The 15,064-nt window shown below is 44.7% G+C and overlaps 2 protein-coding genes across 18 annotated transcripts in view; one reads left to right on the forward strand and one right to left on the reverse strand.

The window, feature by feature from the left end:
• The first annotated feature begins 106 nt into the window (after nucleotides 1–106).
• PRAF2 (PRA1 domain family member 2) lies at nucleotides 107–12,126 on the forward strand. 2 transcript variants are annotated; one of them, XM_070741213.1, is made up of 3 exons: nucleotides 107–338; nucleotides 6,800–7,017; nucleotides 9,015–12,126. In XM_070741213.1, exons 1-3 carry the CDS (start codon nucleotides 127–129, stop codon nucleotides 9,152–9,154), a joined length of 570 nt encoding a protein of 189 aa, XP_070597314.1. In that variant the 5' UTR covers nucleotides 107–126; the 3' UTR covers nucleotides 9,155–12,126. The 2 variants fall into 2 exon arrangements, with proteins under 2 accessions (XP_070597314.1, XP_070597315.1); XM_070741214.1 differs by lacking the exon at nucleotides 107–338 and adding an exon at nucleotides 5,186–5,358.
• A 611-nt stretch (nucleotides 12,127–12,737) lies between these two features.
• CCDC120 (coiled-coil domain containing 120) overlaps nucleotides 12,738–15,064 on the reverse strand; it is a 61,412-nt gene continuing 59,085 nt past the window's right edge. For all 16 annotated transcript variants that reach the window (XM_070741204.1, XM_070741198.1, XM_070741207.1 and 13 more), the window contains one exon: nucleotides 12,738–14,322. In XM_070741204.1, coding sequence (XP_070597305.1) covers nucleotides 14,232–14,322 — 91 coding nt within the window. In that variant the 3' untranslated portion in view covers nucleotides 12,738–14,231. The remainder of the gene's footprint in view (nucleotides 14,323–15,064) is intronic.

The following is a 15,064-nucleotide window of genomic DNA, read 5'->3' on the forward strand; positions in this document are numbered from 1 at the left end:
CCCAGGAAAAGGAAAAGGAATTCCAGCGGTTGCTTTAAAGGCGACGCCCTGTTCCCCCTCCTCCGCGGCATTCCCATTTCCACCTCTTCCGGCTGGGCAGGCCCGTCGCCGCAATGCATTGTGGGGATGGTAGTTCCTTCCCGCCCCAAGCGAGCGAAGATGTCCGAGGTGCGGCTGCCCCCAATTCGGGCGCTGGATGATTTCCTTCTGGGGTCCACTCGCTTGGCTGCCCCCGACGTGCGGGACCTGCAGCGCTGGCACAACCGCGTGATTAACAACCTCCTGTACTACCAGAGCAATTATCTGCTGCTGCTGGGCGCGGGGCTGCTGCTGGGCGGGTGAGTGCCACGCCGGCGGGCGGAGCGGGGCCGGGAGGGGAATCGGTCGCGTGAAGTCCGACGAGGGGTGAGGATTGTGCAGGGGAGACTCGGATATCGAACAATAGGCAGGCTTGGTTAGTGGAGGCGAAGGCAGAACCAAGATGGGGAAGGGTGCTTTCTCTTCCTACCCCCCTTACTATTACAGTACAAGTAATCCTCGACTTACAAACGCTTCGTTTAGTGACCATTCATAGTGGCATTTGAGAAAGTGACTTAGGACCATTTTTCACACTTACGACTGTTTCAACATCCCCATAGTTAAAATCTGGATGCTTGGCACCTGACTGTTTGCAATATCTCGGGATCATGAGATCAACATTTGTGACCCACCTTCTCAGCAGAGTCAATGAGGAAGCTAAGATTCACTTAACAACAGTGTTATGAGTGTTGTAGTGTTATACATTCTATAACAGTGTTATAGACGGGGTGGCCAGCAAACCTGGGAAACAGGGAGATCAGGGCATTATCAGGGAAATCGGCTGTTTGGGAAATATCAGGGAATTTGTGAAAAAAATGGAATAAATGGGTGAGGGGGGAACCAACCTGTATTAAAATGTTTAAAAATCAAGGGAAAATCATGTAAAAACGAAACGGATCACATTGCCTGGCTGAGTCAAGCAAAAATGAGCAGAACTGTGGCAACAGATTTCTTCCTCAGCTACCAATATTTCTCTGCGGTTTAGCTGTTTGGTATGACATCATCTACGACTGTGCCTTAACTAGATTGCAAGTTACAGGGAAATGTCAGGGAAACATCAGAGAATTTTAAAATGCTTTCCCCCTGGACACCCTGTATAGAATGTTTATGGGATGAATGTGGATGGAACTGGGGTTTTAGATTATATTTTTAAGTTTAGATTTCTTATTCATTGTATTTTTGTATTTATTCTGCTGTGAGCCACCCTGAGTCTGCAGAGAAAGTAGAAACCCAATTAATTAATTAATTAATTAATTAATTAATATGAATTTAACAACAGCAGGGATTCATTTAAGAACTATGGCAAGAAAGATCATAAAATGGGACAAAATTCACTTAACCAGTGTTTCGCTTAGCAACGGAGATGTCAATTGTAGTTAGTCGTAAGTCAATACTACTGTATTGAAATCTGAGCTCCTTAGGAGAAGACATTTCATCTTTCGTAGGTGGGATACGGAAGCTAAGAGCAATCTCCGTTTCAATCTTGGGAAGGGGAAAAAGTGATGTAAGTGGAAAAATTGTCCACTTTTTTTTTTTTAATTGCTCCTGCATTTTTAAACATCAATTCTATTTGATATCAATTGATATTCTTTGAATATAAATTCAATGCAAAATAGTGTCTTTAATGGGATGGGGCAACTATAGGCGACAGTACCGACATGGCCAACAAACGGGAAACCAATGTTGTAATCACAACGCATTTGGAAGATGGCAAATTGGATCTTTATCCTAGGTTTTGGTATTCAAATTTAAACCTACAATGCGAGAAAGTCTGTAGCATAACTGTGAGAGCAACATAGCTCTCATGTGTCCACAGGGCAGCAGAATCCTCAAGCGTCTGCAAATGGGGCTCTGAAAAATCTGTGTTTTCATAGCTCTTCAAAAATGGAATTGTGTGGACTCTTATAGGTCAAAGTTTAGTCTCAGGCATGTGACTGAAACAGCTTTGGTCACTGTCCCCTGTATAGGGCTGGTGTATCTGTCACAGCCCTTTCCTCAGTGGACTTTGAGATCTTTTGGATCATCATCGGTGGATTGGAGCCATTTTATGGTGATTTTGCTCTTGAGTGGACGTTTCTGGTCAGTAGTGTTTTGCCAAGGGATCAGGTGCCTAGGCAATTGGCTCTTTTGGAACCAGAGACAATGAACCCCAGTAAATAAAGAAATTTTAAACTTTATTATTAGCTAAGTAATGCAATTATTTTTTTAAAGTAATTTATTGAACAGATTTGCACAAACACTTAAAATTCTTCAAAGTACTGTCCTTGGGCCTCTACACATTTTTTCCAGCAATTCTGCCATAACCGGTACATGCCCTGAAAGGCAGCTTCAGGGACCTCTCGCAAGGTCTTTGTCCCAGCTGATTGGATTTCTTCTATAGATGAAAAAGGGGTTCCTTTCAGGGCTGCCTTAATCCGAAGGAACAAAAAGAAGTCTGCTGGGGCAACCTCAGGACTATGGGGGTGGTGGGGCAGCATTGGCACCTTGTGTTTGGCCAGGAACTCGCAGACTCGTAGAGTGTTGTGGCAAGGCGCGTTATCAGATATGTCTTTTCTCGTCCTGATGACCCATCCACGTAGTAGGCAGCATTGACTGTCTGTCCTTGAGGAAAAAACTCCTTTACTATCTCCCCCAGGCCTATATAATTTATGTATGGTATGTTTGCGTGTATGTCTTGTTTTTAAATAAGGGTTTTTTAGATATTTTTTAAATATTAGATTTGTTATTGTACATTGTTTTTATTATTGTTGTGAGCCGCCCCGAGTCTGCAGAGAGGGGCAGCATACAAATCTAATTATTAAAATAATAATAATAATAATAATAATAATAATAATAATGCAAATTTAAAAACATCACATAAAAAGCATTCATACCAAGCAGGATAATATTAAAATCTCTGAGAAGCTGCTAGGAACTCCTTAATAACAGGTGCGCCAAGGGTGACCAGTTCCCACAGTACCGGGGTGGGTTCTATGCAGAAGTTCTAGGCCAGTGACGGAACCCCTTTTTTGTTTGCGTGCCAAAAGGGTGTATGTGCATGTGCTAGTATGCGTGCACTTATCCACACCCATTTCCTTTCCCCTGCATAGGCACCCTCCCGTGCTGTTCCTGCACATGTGCACAACCCCCTCAATGTGCATAGGGGTGGTGAAAAAAATGACCAAATGGCAAACCAGAAGTTCAGAAAAGCGGACTTCCGGTTTGTCCGTTGTGCTGTTTTTCACACTCGGGAGGCTTCAAGAAGCTCCCCTGAATCCTCCAGAGTGCAAAAAACAGCACAATAGGCAAACCGGAAGTCTGTTTTTCTGAACTTCCAGTTTGCCCGTTGGGCGGTTTATCAAACTCTGCAGCTCCAGGGAAGCTTCTGGAAGGTGAAACGGCCTTCCCCAAGGTTGAAAATCAGCTGCGCGCGCTGGAGCTGATGTAGGGCAATGCCTCACGTGCCTTCCAATAGGGCTCCGTGTGCCATAGATTTGCCATCACTACTCTAGGCAAACAACAACAACCCTGTGGTTTTTATCAAAACCTGTCACCATGACTTCAAGGCCCTGTTATGATTATGAGCAGTGTTCCCTCTAATTTTTTTTTGGGGTGGGCGGAAAAGTATAGTGTCTGAGCAGCAGTCCCTCCGGGACTGGGCGGCACAGAAATATTAAATAAATAATTAAACAATGTTGGAGAATTTCAAAATAAAATACTGTACTGTGTGTCTATAACAGTGAGCTCATAATAGGGCAACTCTATCAATATCAAAATGCCACTTAAATAGTTGAGCTAGTTTCAAACTAGATTTTGATTTTCTTTCTCTCTTCCTTACTCCCATTCTTTTTCTTTCTCTTTTCCTTCCCCTCTTTTTTCTATCTGTTTCTCTCTCTTCCTCTCTTCCTCTCTCTCTCCTTCCCTCTCATTCTTTCCCTCTCGGCTTCTGGGCAGGTTTGGAAAACTCTGAGTTGATGATGATTTTTAAGTGAGCGATTGCTCACTGCTCAGCTTAGAGGGAACTATGGTTATGAGATTGCAAGGCCTGCCCTTGACTGGGTGATCCATGACACTGGGATGGGAATCAAAAGTCTTTACAGCAAAAATAGCTTTTAAGCTACAAGGCGATGTCTTCCCCTCCTTTATTCAGTTAAAAAAAAACACCACCCAAAGCAGGGAATGAGCTCTAAACTTCTAGACTTTTCTTAATGTGAAGAAGTAATCAAAATATCTCAGTAAGCTGCTTGAAATAATGATGGTCATCCACATGCTACTTCCAAGTAGCAGTGGGGTCAAAGAGCTTGCGTGACACCCTTGAGGTGCAGATAGGTCTATAATTGGGAATGGAGTTTCTGTCGCTAAGCGAGGTGGGCGTAAAGCACAATGTCATGTGATTGCACACTTAGTGATGTCAGTCCGAGCACCTCTCATTGCTGTTATTAAGTGAAGTCCACCAAGCATAAGGTGCCAAGCCAAGGCAAGCCATCATATATATTTTCTTTCTTTCATATATCCTCTCCTCTAAGTTCACTTTTACCCTTATATATATTACTACATGTCTATTTTTCTTCCTATGTATTTGTGTATTGGACAAATGGATAAATAAATAAAATAAATAAATTCTGGGCTTCGTCCCTCCAAGTCTTGAGAAGGGACCGCTCCCATCTTCCTGTCTCCCCATCTCTTTTGTCCCTCTTGTGTAATGTGCCGGCTGGCCACTAGAGGGCCGATCACGAGCCAAAGAAGCAAGAGCGTGATTGGTTGTTCCGTTTGAAATGCTGGGTATAAAAAGCCGGCTGTTAGACAGTTATTTTGTATTCTAGGTTACATTGATCAGTTACAGTTGCAGTTGTTGTTCTGCGATGTTCTATTATAGTTAAAGGCTGTTATAGTGAAAATCCTGTGTGGCTACGATTTCTACACTCACCTGTCCTTAATATTTAATACTGGCGACAAGGAGATCTTGAATCCTGATGTGCTGAATCTTGTAAGAATAAATACATAGAGAAATACGAGGAGATCAGAATGGCTACCCAGCACACGTTTGCTCCGTTTAATCTGCCCAGCGAAATATGGGACTCTTATGTAGCCAGGTTTGAGTGTTTGCAAATGCATATACAGTACTGAACTGTCGGGTGACAGGAAGAGGGCTTATTTCCTCAGTTTCTGTGGCACAGAGATGTTCGAGACCGCTAGGGCTCTCTTCTACGCACCAAAGTCTATTCATACAGTTACCTGGGAGAAATTACTTGAACAGCTAAAGGACCATTACACACCTCCCCACTCCCGCTGTGCAAGGCAGTGAGTATGCCTTCTATCATAGGAACCAGGAAGAAGGTGAAACTATAAATCAATATATTGCTGCTTTAAGAAGAGCTGCTCTCTTCTGTGAGTTTTTCAACCTTGAAGATTATTTATTAGATAGACTGGTTTTTGGGGTTGGAGATGGTTGCCTGAAGCACCGACTTCTAACCAGGCATGGACTCACTTTCCAAGTAGCCTTAGTTGAATCAAGGGCGGCTGAGATGTCATCTCAGTTATTGGAAGAAAAGGATGGGGTGCTCAGTGTTTCAGGCCAGAATAGAACAAATGCAATGGAGACATCACAGGATTCCCCCGACTTCGATCTTATGCTGGAGGACAAAGTCTGCCAGCAACAGAATGGTCAAACGGATGGTGAGAATGATGAAGCTGGGCCAAGGAGATTGGCAATTAAAAGTAGCAGAATTACTTTTGGCCCAACACACTACGCCATGTGTAACCACAAATAAAAGCTTTGTGGAACTATTAATGGGAAGGAGGCTCTGAAATATGTTAGATAGGCTGCACCCACAATATGTGCCTGAAAAGCCCTTAGACTCTGCTAGAGCCCTTAGAGAGTTTAATCTGAGTTGTGGGATGTATGCAAGGGGTGGCATACAAATCTAATAAATTATTATTATTATTATTATTATTATTATTATTATTATTATTATTACAGTATTATTATTATTATTATTATTATTATTATTATTATTACAGTATTATTATTATTATTATTATTGTTATTATTTACGCAGGTTAGCCTGTATGGGTTCCAGGTACAATTAAGGGACCAAGAGGCCCCTATTCATATGTTGGCTGGCAGAAGACTATCAAAATTAAAAACAAAAGGATGTTTCCCCTTTTCTGCATTTAAGCATGCAAGAAGGGGCAGGAAAGGAAAAAGGGAAAAGAGGAAATACAAAGAAAAAAGAAGAAAAGAAGAAAAGGAAAGAAGGAAAGAGAACAAAGAAGGGAGGGAGGAGAAATTAGAATGAAGAGGGAAGGAAAAGTAAGGAAAGAAGGAAGGAAGAGGGAAGAAAGGGAGAGTATAATGAGAGTGAGAGAGTCTGAAGGAAGTCCTGCCTTAGCACTTGGCCACCACAGGCGCCCCACTGACACAAGTCCCATGTCACACCCATCATGGCCACACCCACCCCGACCATGTCCACTTCCAGCCTTCCAGGGTTAAACATGATGTGGCCCTCAATGTAATCAAGTTTGACACCCCTGCACTAGAGGAACTCTCAGCCCAGAGATATCCAGGCCCTAACTATGTTCCTCACCTGTCCCCCTCATTCCAGGTGTTTAGGAGACCTCAAACCATCAGCAACTATAGAAGGGGCCTCAGAGTGGGCCATCCACTGCATTGAATGGACATAATATGGGTACTCCCATGTGGGTGAACTGAAAGACTGACTTTTGGGGTCTCATCCTGCAGGTACTTCCAACCCATGCTGATTCTGGTAAGCTGCCTACTGGTGTGTCTGCTGTTTGGAGGTTTTGTCTGGGCAGCTGAGAACAAGCCCCCTGTGCGACGTTTCCGGCGGAATTACCCCGGCACCTGTTTCTTTGCCGTCCTTGGCGCTGCATATTTCCTGGTGTCCCTTTTCGAAGGCTCTGCCACCTTCTTGGTTTTCATCGCTCTGCCCATCATGCGTGAGTTCCCAGCTGGGGTATAACGTGGGAAGGCTGTGTAGCCAGCATGTCTGCTGTTCCTTGTGTCTGTTGTGCCTCTTGCCAATCTGTTTAAGCTTTGTGCGGCACACACGGCTTTATTCTCAGACGGTGGCGTGGACAGCATTTTTCAAGGGTGGGTTTTTGTTGAGACACGCAAGCCAAGAGAATCGGATTTCATTTAGCTTGGGAGAACATGTTTCTCTCTTCCTGCAGTAAGGATCAATATGGAAACACAGAAGCAGCTGCTGCCAATACTCCTGCAGTCAGGAGCAGCTTTGGTTTTCCCCATCTTATGCTGACACCCATATGTTGCCCACAGTTTTATGTAGAGAGAAGATGGGGAAGATATTTTTGTTCAGGCTTCAAACATTAAAACAAGTTGCATACGATCTGCACCAGGGGTGTCAAACTCAAGGTCCAGGGGCTGACCGGGGGATGCTTAGATCTGGCCCATGAGGCTATCCTCGAAACAGCAAAGAACCGGGCTGTTGTGCTCCTGCCAGCAAAAACAGGGCTGGAGAGGGCCGTCTGCGGTCCTCCATTTTCATTGGCAGTGTGTTGCAGGATGCAGTTGTAGTGGAAAACTGAGTTCAGGAGCCCGTTTTTGCTGTCAGAGAGCTTGAGCCACTACCCCCGCCCCCCGGACATGAGTGATGTTGAGCTGACCACGCCCAGAAGGGGTTGCCGTTCCCTGCTGCGACTGTTGCGATGCGCACACAGTTCTGTGTCTCCGGAGGGCGTGGCCAGTAGTGGGTTGCTACCGGTACGGGCCACACCATAAGCTTCGGTAGGAAAAATGGCGCTGCACACACAGCTCTGTGTCTCTTGCATGTGTGCATGCACATCTAAGAAAGATTTTGCTTCTGCGTATGCACAAGAAGCAAAATCTTGCAAAAGGACGTCCATGTGTGAGATTTTGTTTTTTGTTTTTTTTGCTTCCACGCATGCGCAGAAGCAAAGAATCAAGGAAATCTCACCTGTGCGTACCCCCTTGCGAGATTTAGCTTCCTGCGCAGAGCTAAATGTGCAGTTCCATTTTTGCTCCCGGGACTATGGTGTGGCCCGTACCAGTAGCAACCAGCTACAGGCCACGCCCTCTGGTCATGCCCACCGAGGTCAAACACAACCTTGGTGCGGCCCTCAATGAAATCAAGTTTGACTCCTGCAATCTACAGGAATGAAAAAACTCTGGTTCTCCAGGTGACACTGTTTTTAATCTCCCTTATTATATGCCAGTGATGGCGAACCTTGTTTCCCTCTGGTGCCGAAAGCATGTGTGCCTCTGCTATCAGGCATGCGTTGAGTGCCCTCACCCATAATTCAATGCCTGGGAATGGCGAAAATGGCCTCCCCTGCCCCCGGAGGCCCTCTGGAGGCCTGAAACAGCCCATTTCCCAATCTCTGGTGAGCCCAGTAGGCCTGTTTCCACCCTCTCCAGGCTCCAGAGGCTTCTCTGGTGCCTGGAGAGGGCAAAAATGCCCTCCCCCACCCTCTTGGAGACTCTCCGGAATCCGAAAATGCCCTCCCAGAGCCTCCAGGTGAGCTGGAAATCAGCTGGCCAGCACACACATGCACATTGGAGCTGAGCTAGGGCAATGGCTCGTGTGCCAGTATAGGGCTCCGCGTGCCACTTGTGGCACCTGCGCCATAGGTTCGCCATCACTGTTATATGCCATACTCTAAGTAGAAAAATAAAGAGAGCTTGGCTGGCAGGCTTGTTTGGGTTTGCAGACTCCAGTTGGCTTTCTTCCTCCCTGGCTCCCTTTTATAAAACGCAAAGTGATCCAAAGAGCCAGCGATTCCCAATCCCACATCTTCTCCTAGCGAAGGAATTTATGCCAGCTGTCTTTCTGTGTAAGAGAGGAATAGCTCTGTTGCCCTCCTGGGGATTGGGGTGGGAGGTTCCGGTGCAAAGAGGGAGGAGATGGCTCTGCCTATTCCTGTGTTAACCAATGAGCACCTCCGTTCCCTTGCAGTGAGCCTCATCCACGCCTCCCTGCGTCTGCGGAACCTTAAAAACAAGATTGAGAACAAAATTGAGAACATTGGACTCAAGCGCACGCCGATGGGGCTGCTCCTGGAAGCTGTGGGCCAAGAGCAAGAGGCTGGATCCTAGGCCATCCGCATCGGTTCCCCTTTCCTCTGGAACTGCTCTCTTTCTTTCCAACAGGCTCCTGCGTGCTTATTGTTCTGCTTGCCTCAATCTAGCAGTGAACTCCTGGCTGTGAGTTCCTGTGGAAGACACAGTAGCCTCTAGCTTACATCAAACTCAGCAGAATGCCTGGCCTGCGGCTGAGTAACAGCCAAGAGAGGAAATGGACCGAAATCAGCCTAACATTCCAGTTTAAGGTTAAGCATTTCCCATTGGAATCCATATTGTTTTGCTTTGGAAAGGAAGGAATCGCAAGGAATGTGAACTATAATTTAAAAAAAGAAAATCCCATAGTAAACCCGTAGAATACATAGTTGCTGCTGGTCGAGAGAAGGACAAAAATTGAGATCAGAACCGAATGAAATCAGTGTTGTTCTATTTCGGTTTTCTCCCACAAGGTATGGTCCAGATATGTTGAGAGGAAGAGTTTCCAAATGTTCCAGTTAGCTGGGAATTTCCTGAATTGCAAGAGGTTGTAGGTGGCTGGATTATTATTGTCGGGCTTTCAATGTATTATTCGTTATTTGCATAAGGGCACTGCTCTAAGGGCTTCAGAAACAGTATTTAGGACTACTTTGTAATGGGAGTAACCCCATTACTTAGGCCAGAATCATTTATTCCTATATTGCACATAGTGGGCTGAGATTTTGTAGAGCAGAATGCTTCAGCCCAACCTTACCCCCAACCCCCACATGTTCATAGCTGAGCTGAGATTGAAATGGGGGGGGGGGAGTTTGGATGGGTATTTATCTTGCTTACTCTTGGACTGCATCCCCTCCTCTGAAGAGGTTTTGGGCTCTTGATGTTCAGATGGAGGCAGCAAGTAAAGCAACTTGGATGAGAGTAGAAGAGGGAGCAAGCCAATTTGGAGAAGATTTAGCTAAACATTTGAATGACTGACTGAGGCTGATTAGTTACAAAACATAAGAGAATTTTTTTTATGAATGCTTTTGAGCAAAAGGGAAGGGTCACTCCCTTTAAGTGCTGGTAAAGGAGACTATAATGATGTGCAACCCACCCACCCCAAATGGCACCAAATGGAACTAAGTTTATGTTAATCCCTTTATCAGCATCTGGAGATTGTTTATAATTTTGCAGCCAAGATTTGGTAACTAATAAGAAATCACGGACTATACATTCCACTTCAAAAGCGTAAGAAATCACGGACTATACATTCCATTTTTGAGTATATTTAACAGGCAAGAGAACTTTTTATCTCTTTCCAAGACCAAGTCAGGAAACTTCAAAACTGTTGTCCTGGCTCATGAATGGCAATAAAGTGCAATTCAATGTGTTAGATTAGATTAATATGCACAGTATAGTAGGATAGGATGTGTAAAACATAATCACAAATCGTAATCCTAAAATCTGACTTTGCATTATGTGTGAATGCAAAATATTTTATGTCACAACAATCTTCTCTGTTCAAGTCATTTGGAATTCAGATGGTTCTTGTACAAAACTAAAAAGAATAGACCAAACCTGGAATTCTGCACAATTCTAAGTAGTATACAATACGTACAAATGAGGTGTTCCAATACTGATCATGCTCTTTTGATCATGCTGTTTTGAAAATGATGGGAAGAAGCAATAATTAAACACATAATTTTGCTTTAAAAGGACTTTCCCTGTAATCATGTATGATCATTTAGCAAGAAACACTTCCTGGGTTTTTTTTGAGCCTCTAGAAGGAAAAGCATGGTCCTTGTCTGCTATTAGCAGGATATAACAATCATTAACTCCACTTCTAATCAAATTTTGACTACTCTTAGGCTGTTTCCTTCAAGTCTTTTCAGCCTTAAGTGATCAATGGGTCTGGTTGGATATTTGGGGAGTTACATCTGGAACTGCATGTGGGCAGTTTCAATTTGCTTTTGTACTTGGTAGAATATGTGTAATACGCAAGATGTAATTTTTGTGTCTCATGATATCTGCTAGCTTGTTGTTGGGTATTTTACTTTTCCCAAGCCAGGGAAAAATCTCATCCTCACGTGAGATTTTGGCAATTTTTGCCATTTCTTTGCTTCTGTGCTTGCACGGAAGCAAAATCTTGTGTGTGTGTGTGTGTGCCTGAAAACGCGCTGCCTCTGGGACCGATCCAGTAGGGAAAGGTAAGTGCAGCCTTTCACTGGCCACTGTGTGTGCACGCACACCAAGACACGCCTATACGGCACAGGAGGAAGCAAACTGGCAGCAAGACAAGTTAGAACCCAACCCTGCAGTTTGAAGGGATCATTGCTTTTCATTTGGGGATTTTTCCTTGGGTTACTGAGAGAGATCCAGGCTTAAAAGGGAACCACCTGATACGGAAAGTGACTTTCTCTCCATTTGCTCAGCTCTGGGAGGTGGTGTGAGAGTTTTGCCAGGAAGAAATCATGACTCTGGCCATGAAGAGTGTCCCTCCATGGAACAGTCTATTGAAGAATGGGGAATGCTGGTTTCACCAAATGACTCTGGGGCTTTAAGCTTCTTGGTTGCAGAGGTGAACTTAAGGCTCCCTTTGGTTTTATACCTTTATATGTGCCAAAATCACTAGGACGTCTTTCCAACTAGCAATAGAATTGGAGAAAGATTCTCAATGGTTTGTAATCATGATAGTTTAGATTAAGGTGTAAAGTCCTTACTTTAGCTTTTCATAATGTTGTGGTCTGTGTGTAAATGCAGTTTTACTGTAGAAGGCTCAACTTTGAAGTTTGTTCCTCGTGGAAATCCTCCAAATTGATGAAGGGAGCTTTTTTTTTAAAAAAAGTCTTTTTTGAATCATTGCCTCAATGTGTACCGTGAACATTCAGATCCAGATGCACACGAGAGAGACAAGGAAACAGCATGGAGTTACATTCTTCCCAGAAACCAAACAAGTAGTATTGTACAATTTTAAGTGTACCACCTTAAACTCTCTGCATATGGAAAATAAAAGTCTTGTGGTTTTCATGATATCCTTTCACACGTAGCCTCACGTTTCTTGCCTTTTTGTTCCACAACCACTTTAGCAAGTGCAGCGCCTTTCCTGAAAGAGTCGGGAGCAGCTTTCGAAGCAGCTGCACAAGATGTGAGCAGTTTTAATGATTCAAAAAAAAAAATGCTTCTCCCTACACAGTCCTGCATGTTCCCAACTACAAGGCAAAGGATTTGCAAAGGCCTGACGTTTAGCTAAGAGGATTACACAACTACTGTCCATCCAATTCTCTGTGAGCTGGAAACTTTTAAAAACACATTCTTTCAGATGTGTGCACTACTGAAATCTTCCATTCTAATCAAAATGGATTGCTCCTTGTCCATGTTACCCCTTGATGATCCTAACCAAATTAAATGGGCATAAATTCTTTTAGCCATTTTTCCTCCATAAGGAAAACTGTTGAGGAATTTGTGGCACCTTTCTGTCTGCTTTATTTTCATATCAATTCCTCAAGGGCGAATCACACTGAAATAGCTACGAAGTGTTCTAGTCACTAAGTGAAATTTTACCTCCCAGATCAGGTGCTGTCTAGTCACCATCCCGTATATACGCTATGATCCTGATGCTGACATGAAGCTTTCACACATCATGGACTCATTTACAATCTTTATTATAGAAACCTTTCCTCCCTTATGCACAGTGCTCAGTTTTACATTTAGATCCCCATATATAATCTGTACATTAGTGTATATTAAAAGGACACACAAGACAGTGACTCCAATATGGCCCCTTGTTCCTTCAGCCAGGGACAGGAGGTGGGGGGAAACCCCCGAGCCTCTCTTGAGTTCTCTCAACTTCCCTCCTTCCCTCTGCTCCAGAATGACCATGGATTCCATTGGCACAGAGTTTAAACAAAGTGACTTTTCCTTTTATGTGCAATTGTTGAGAGCAGGGGGAAATCCACCAGACACTTTACAATTATTATGAGGATGATCATGGTTATTATTACAGTGAAAGGAGAAAAGGCATGATGTTCCTTCCGGTTTTGAAAAATCAGAGAAGGCAGGAAGCACGTCAGATGAAGGATACAGGAGAAAATAACCAGTCCAGCTTAGCGGGCAGAGAAGGGTGTGCAGCCGTATTTTTAGAAAAAATGAAGGGTTGCTTTGCCCGTTACGGTTAATGCAACCCATTCCCAGTGAGAACTGAATTTTGATACAAGCACGTACTCTCACAGCAGTTTGGGGGAGGCCAGGTGGAAGCTGCTGGCCTTTCCCATAGCCCACCCAATGGATCAGACTGGGTTGCACCTTCAGCTGGGATCTCCTGCCTCCTCTTCCTGTGAGATAATTCATAAATAAACTGGATGGATTGAGCCAATCACTGCATTCCTATATCCAGCACTATGGTGGAGTTCCCCTGCTAGGAGGAAGGCCAGGGCCATGAAATAGGTTCATCCAATGGATCCTGCAAACATTTCCCAAACCCCTTCGCATTTTGTCATCACTCGGGGCTTTGCAAGAGCAGGATATGAGTAGGAAGGGACAACACATTCAAAGAGTAAACTAGGCTTTTCACAGTGAGGGGCAACAGGAGTGGTATAGATCTCTTTTTTCTCTCTCTACTTTTTACAGGACTGATGTTCAAGATGACAGGTCTGTGCTAGATAACATTTCACAAGAAACACACATTGCACAAACCTCTCCATTTATACATTCCGGGGTTTATAAATGCTAGACCCCCAACACAGAGCACCATGGCAGTAACAGTGCACTGTTCTCCAGTGAACACAAGAGGGCGCCACCCACAGCAGAAAACCCCTTTTATGGAGTAGTAGTACAGTAAACAAAGATTCCCCCCCCTCCCGCCCCACAAAGTCTGAAATGGGGGAGATCAACCATTGTAGGAAGAACTATGGACACTCTCTTCTCCCCCCCCCCATCTTGTGTCCAGCGTGACATGCAACAACTCACCCTCACACATGTGGAAACCTGCCCTGCCAGCAGGGAGCCCCCATCCCCCCCCCATGGTGCATCACACCCAAAAGAGGCACCAGCGCTGGGGTGGAAAAAAGAGGGAAAGAAAAAGAATCAGTACTCTGGATAGAAGAGACCCCCTGGGGGGAGAAGGGGAAGGGGGGGGGCGTCAAACCAACGTCCCTGGGGTTGGGTGCTCTGTGGAATCCAGGCTGTAAGGGCCAGAAGAATCTTCCAGGTAAAACAGGTCCGCAAAAGGTCTGAGCAGAGTAAAACAGAGAGAGAAAGAGAGAGGGAAAAAGAATTAGACAAAGGAGTAAGAAAGAAGTCATGCAACAAGTGAACGTGTTTATCTCCACTTCTGGTCTGTATCCAGTTTTGGACCCACAGTTATCCCTACAGCAGTGATGGCAAACCCTTGGCACATCTGCCACAGAGGGCACATGCAGTCATATCCGAGGGCACGCCAGCTCTTAGCTCCAGCCAGCTGACTTTCAGCATTCTTCTCGGCTGTTTTTTGCTGTCCGCGGGCTTCAGGAGGCTTCCCGGAAGCCCAAGGGTGGCAAAAAATGGCCTAACAGGCCCACAGTAATCACAACCTTTGCTTCGTTAAATGGTTTTTTTCCCCAGCCATGACAAAGAACCAGCCATTAAATTGCCTGCTTTAGACCAGGGGTCTCCAACCTCGGTAAGTTTTGCTGGCTGAAGAACTCTGGGAGTTGAAGCCCACAAGTCTTAAAGTTGCCAGTGTTGGACGTTAACTCCCATTATCACCAGCTAGCAAAGGATTTAGGGAAAGCTGCTTCATAAGGATATCTGTCTCCTTCCTCTTCCTTCTCTTCCTCACCCGGGTCTTTCACACAGTTTAGAATGCCAGAGAAGCAGCGGTTGTTTTGAAAAAGGGGGAGTGAAGCCAGAGAAAGAGGAGGAGGGAAGAGAGGAAGAGGCACAGGGTTGGCCTTGGGCAAGTGAGGGAAGGGGATGGGGGCCTCTTGAGCTTGT

This window comes from Erythrolamprus reginae, chromosome 2 (assembly GCF_031021105.1).
Source record: "Erythrolamprus reginae isolate rEryReg1 chromosome 2, rEryReg1.hap1, whole genome shotgun sequence".
In the NCBI taxonomy this organism is placed as follows: Eukaryota; Metazoa; Chordata; class Lepidosauria; order Squamata; family Dipsadidae; genus Erythrolamprus; species Erythrolamprus reginae.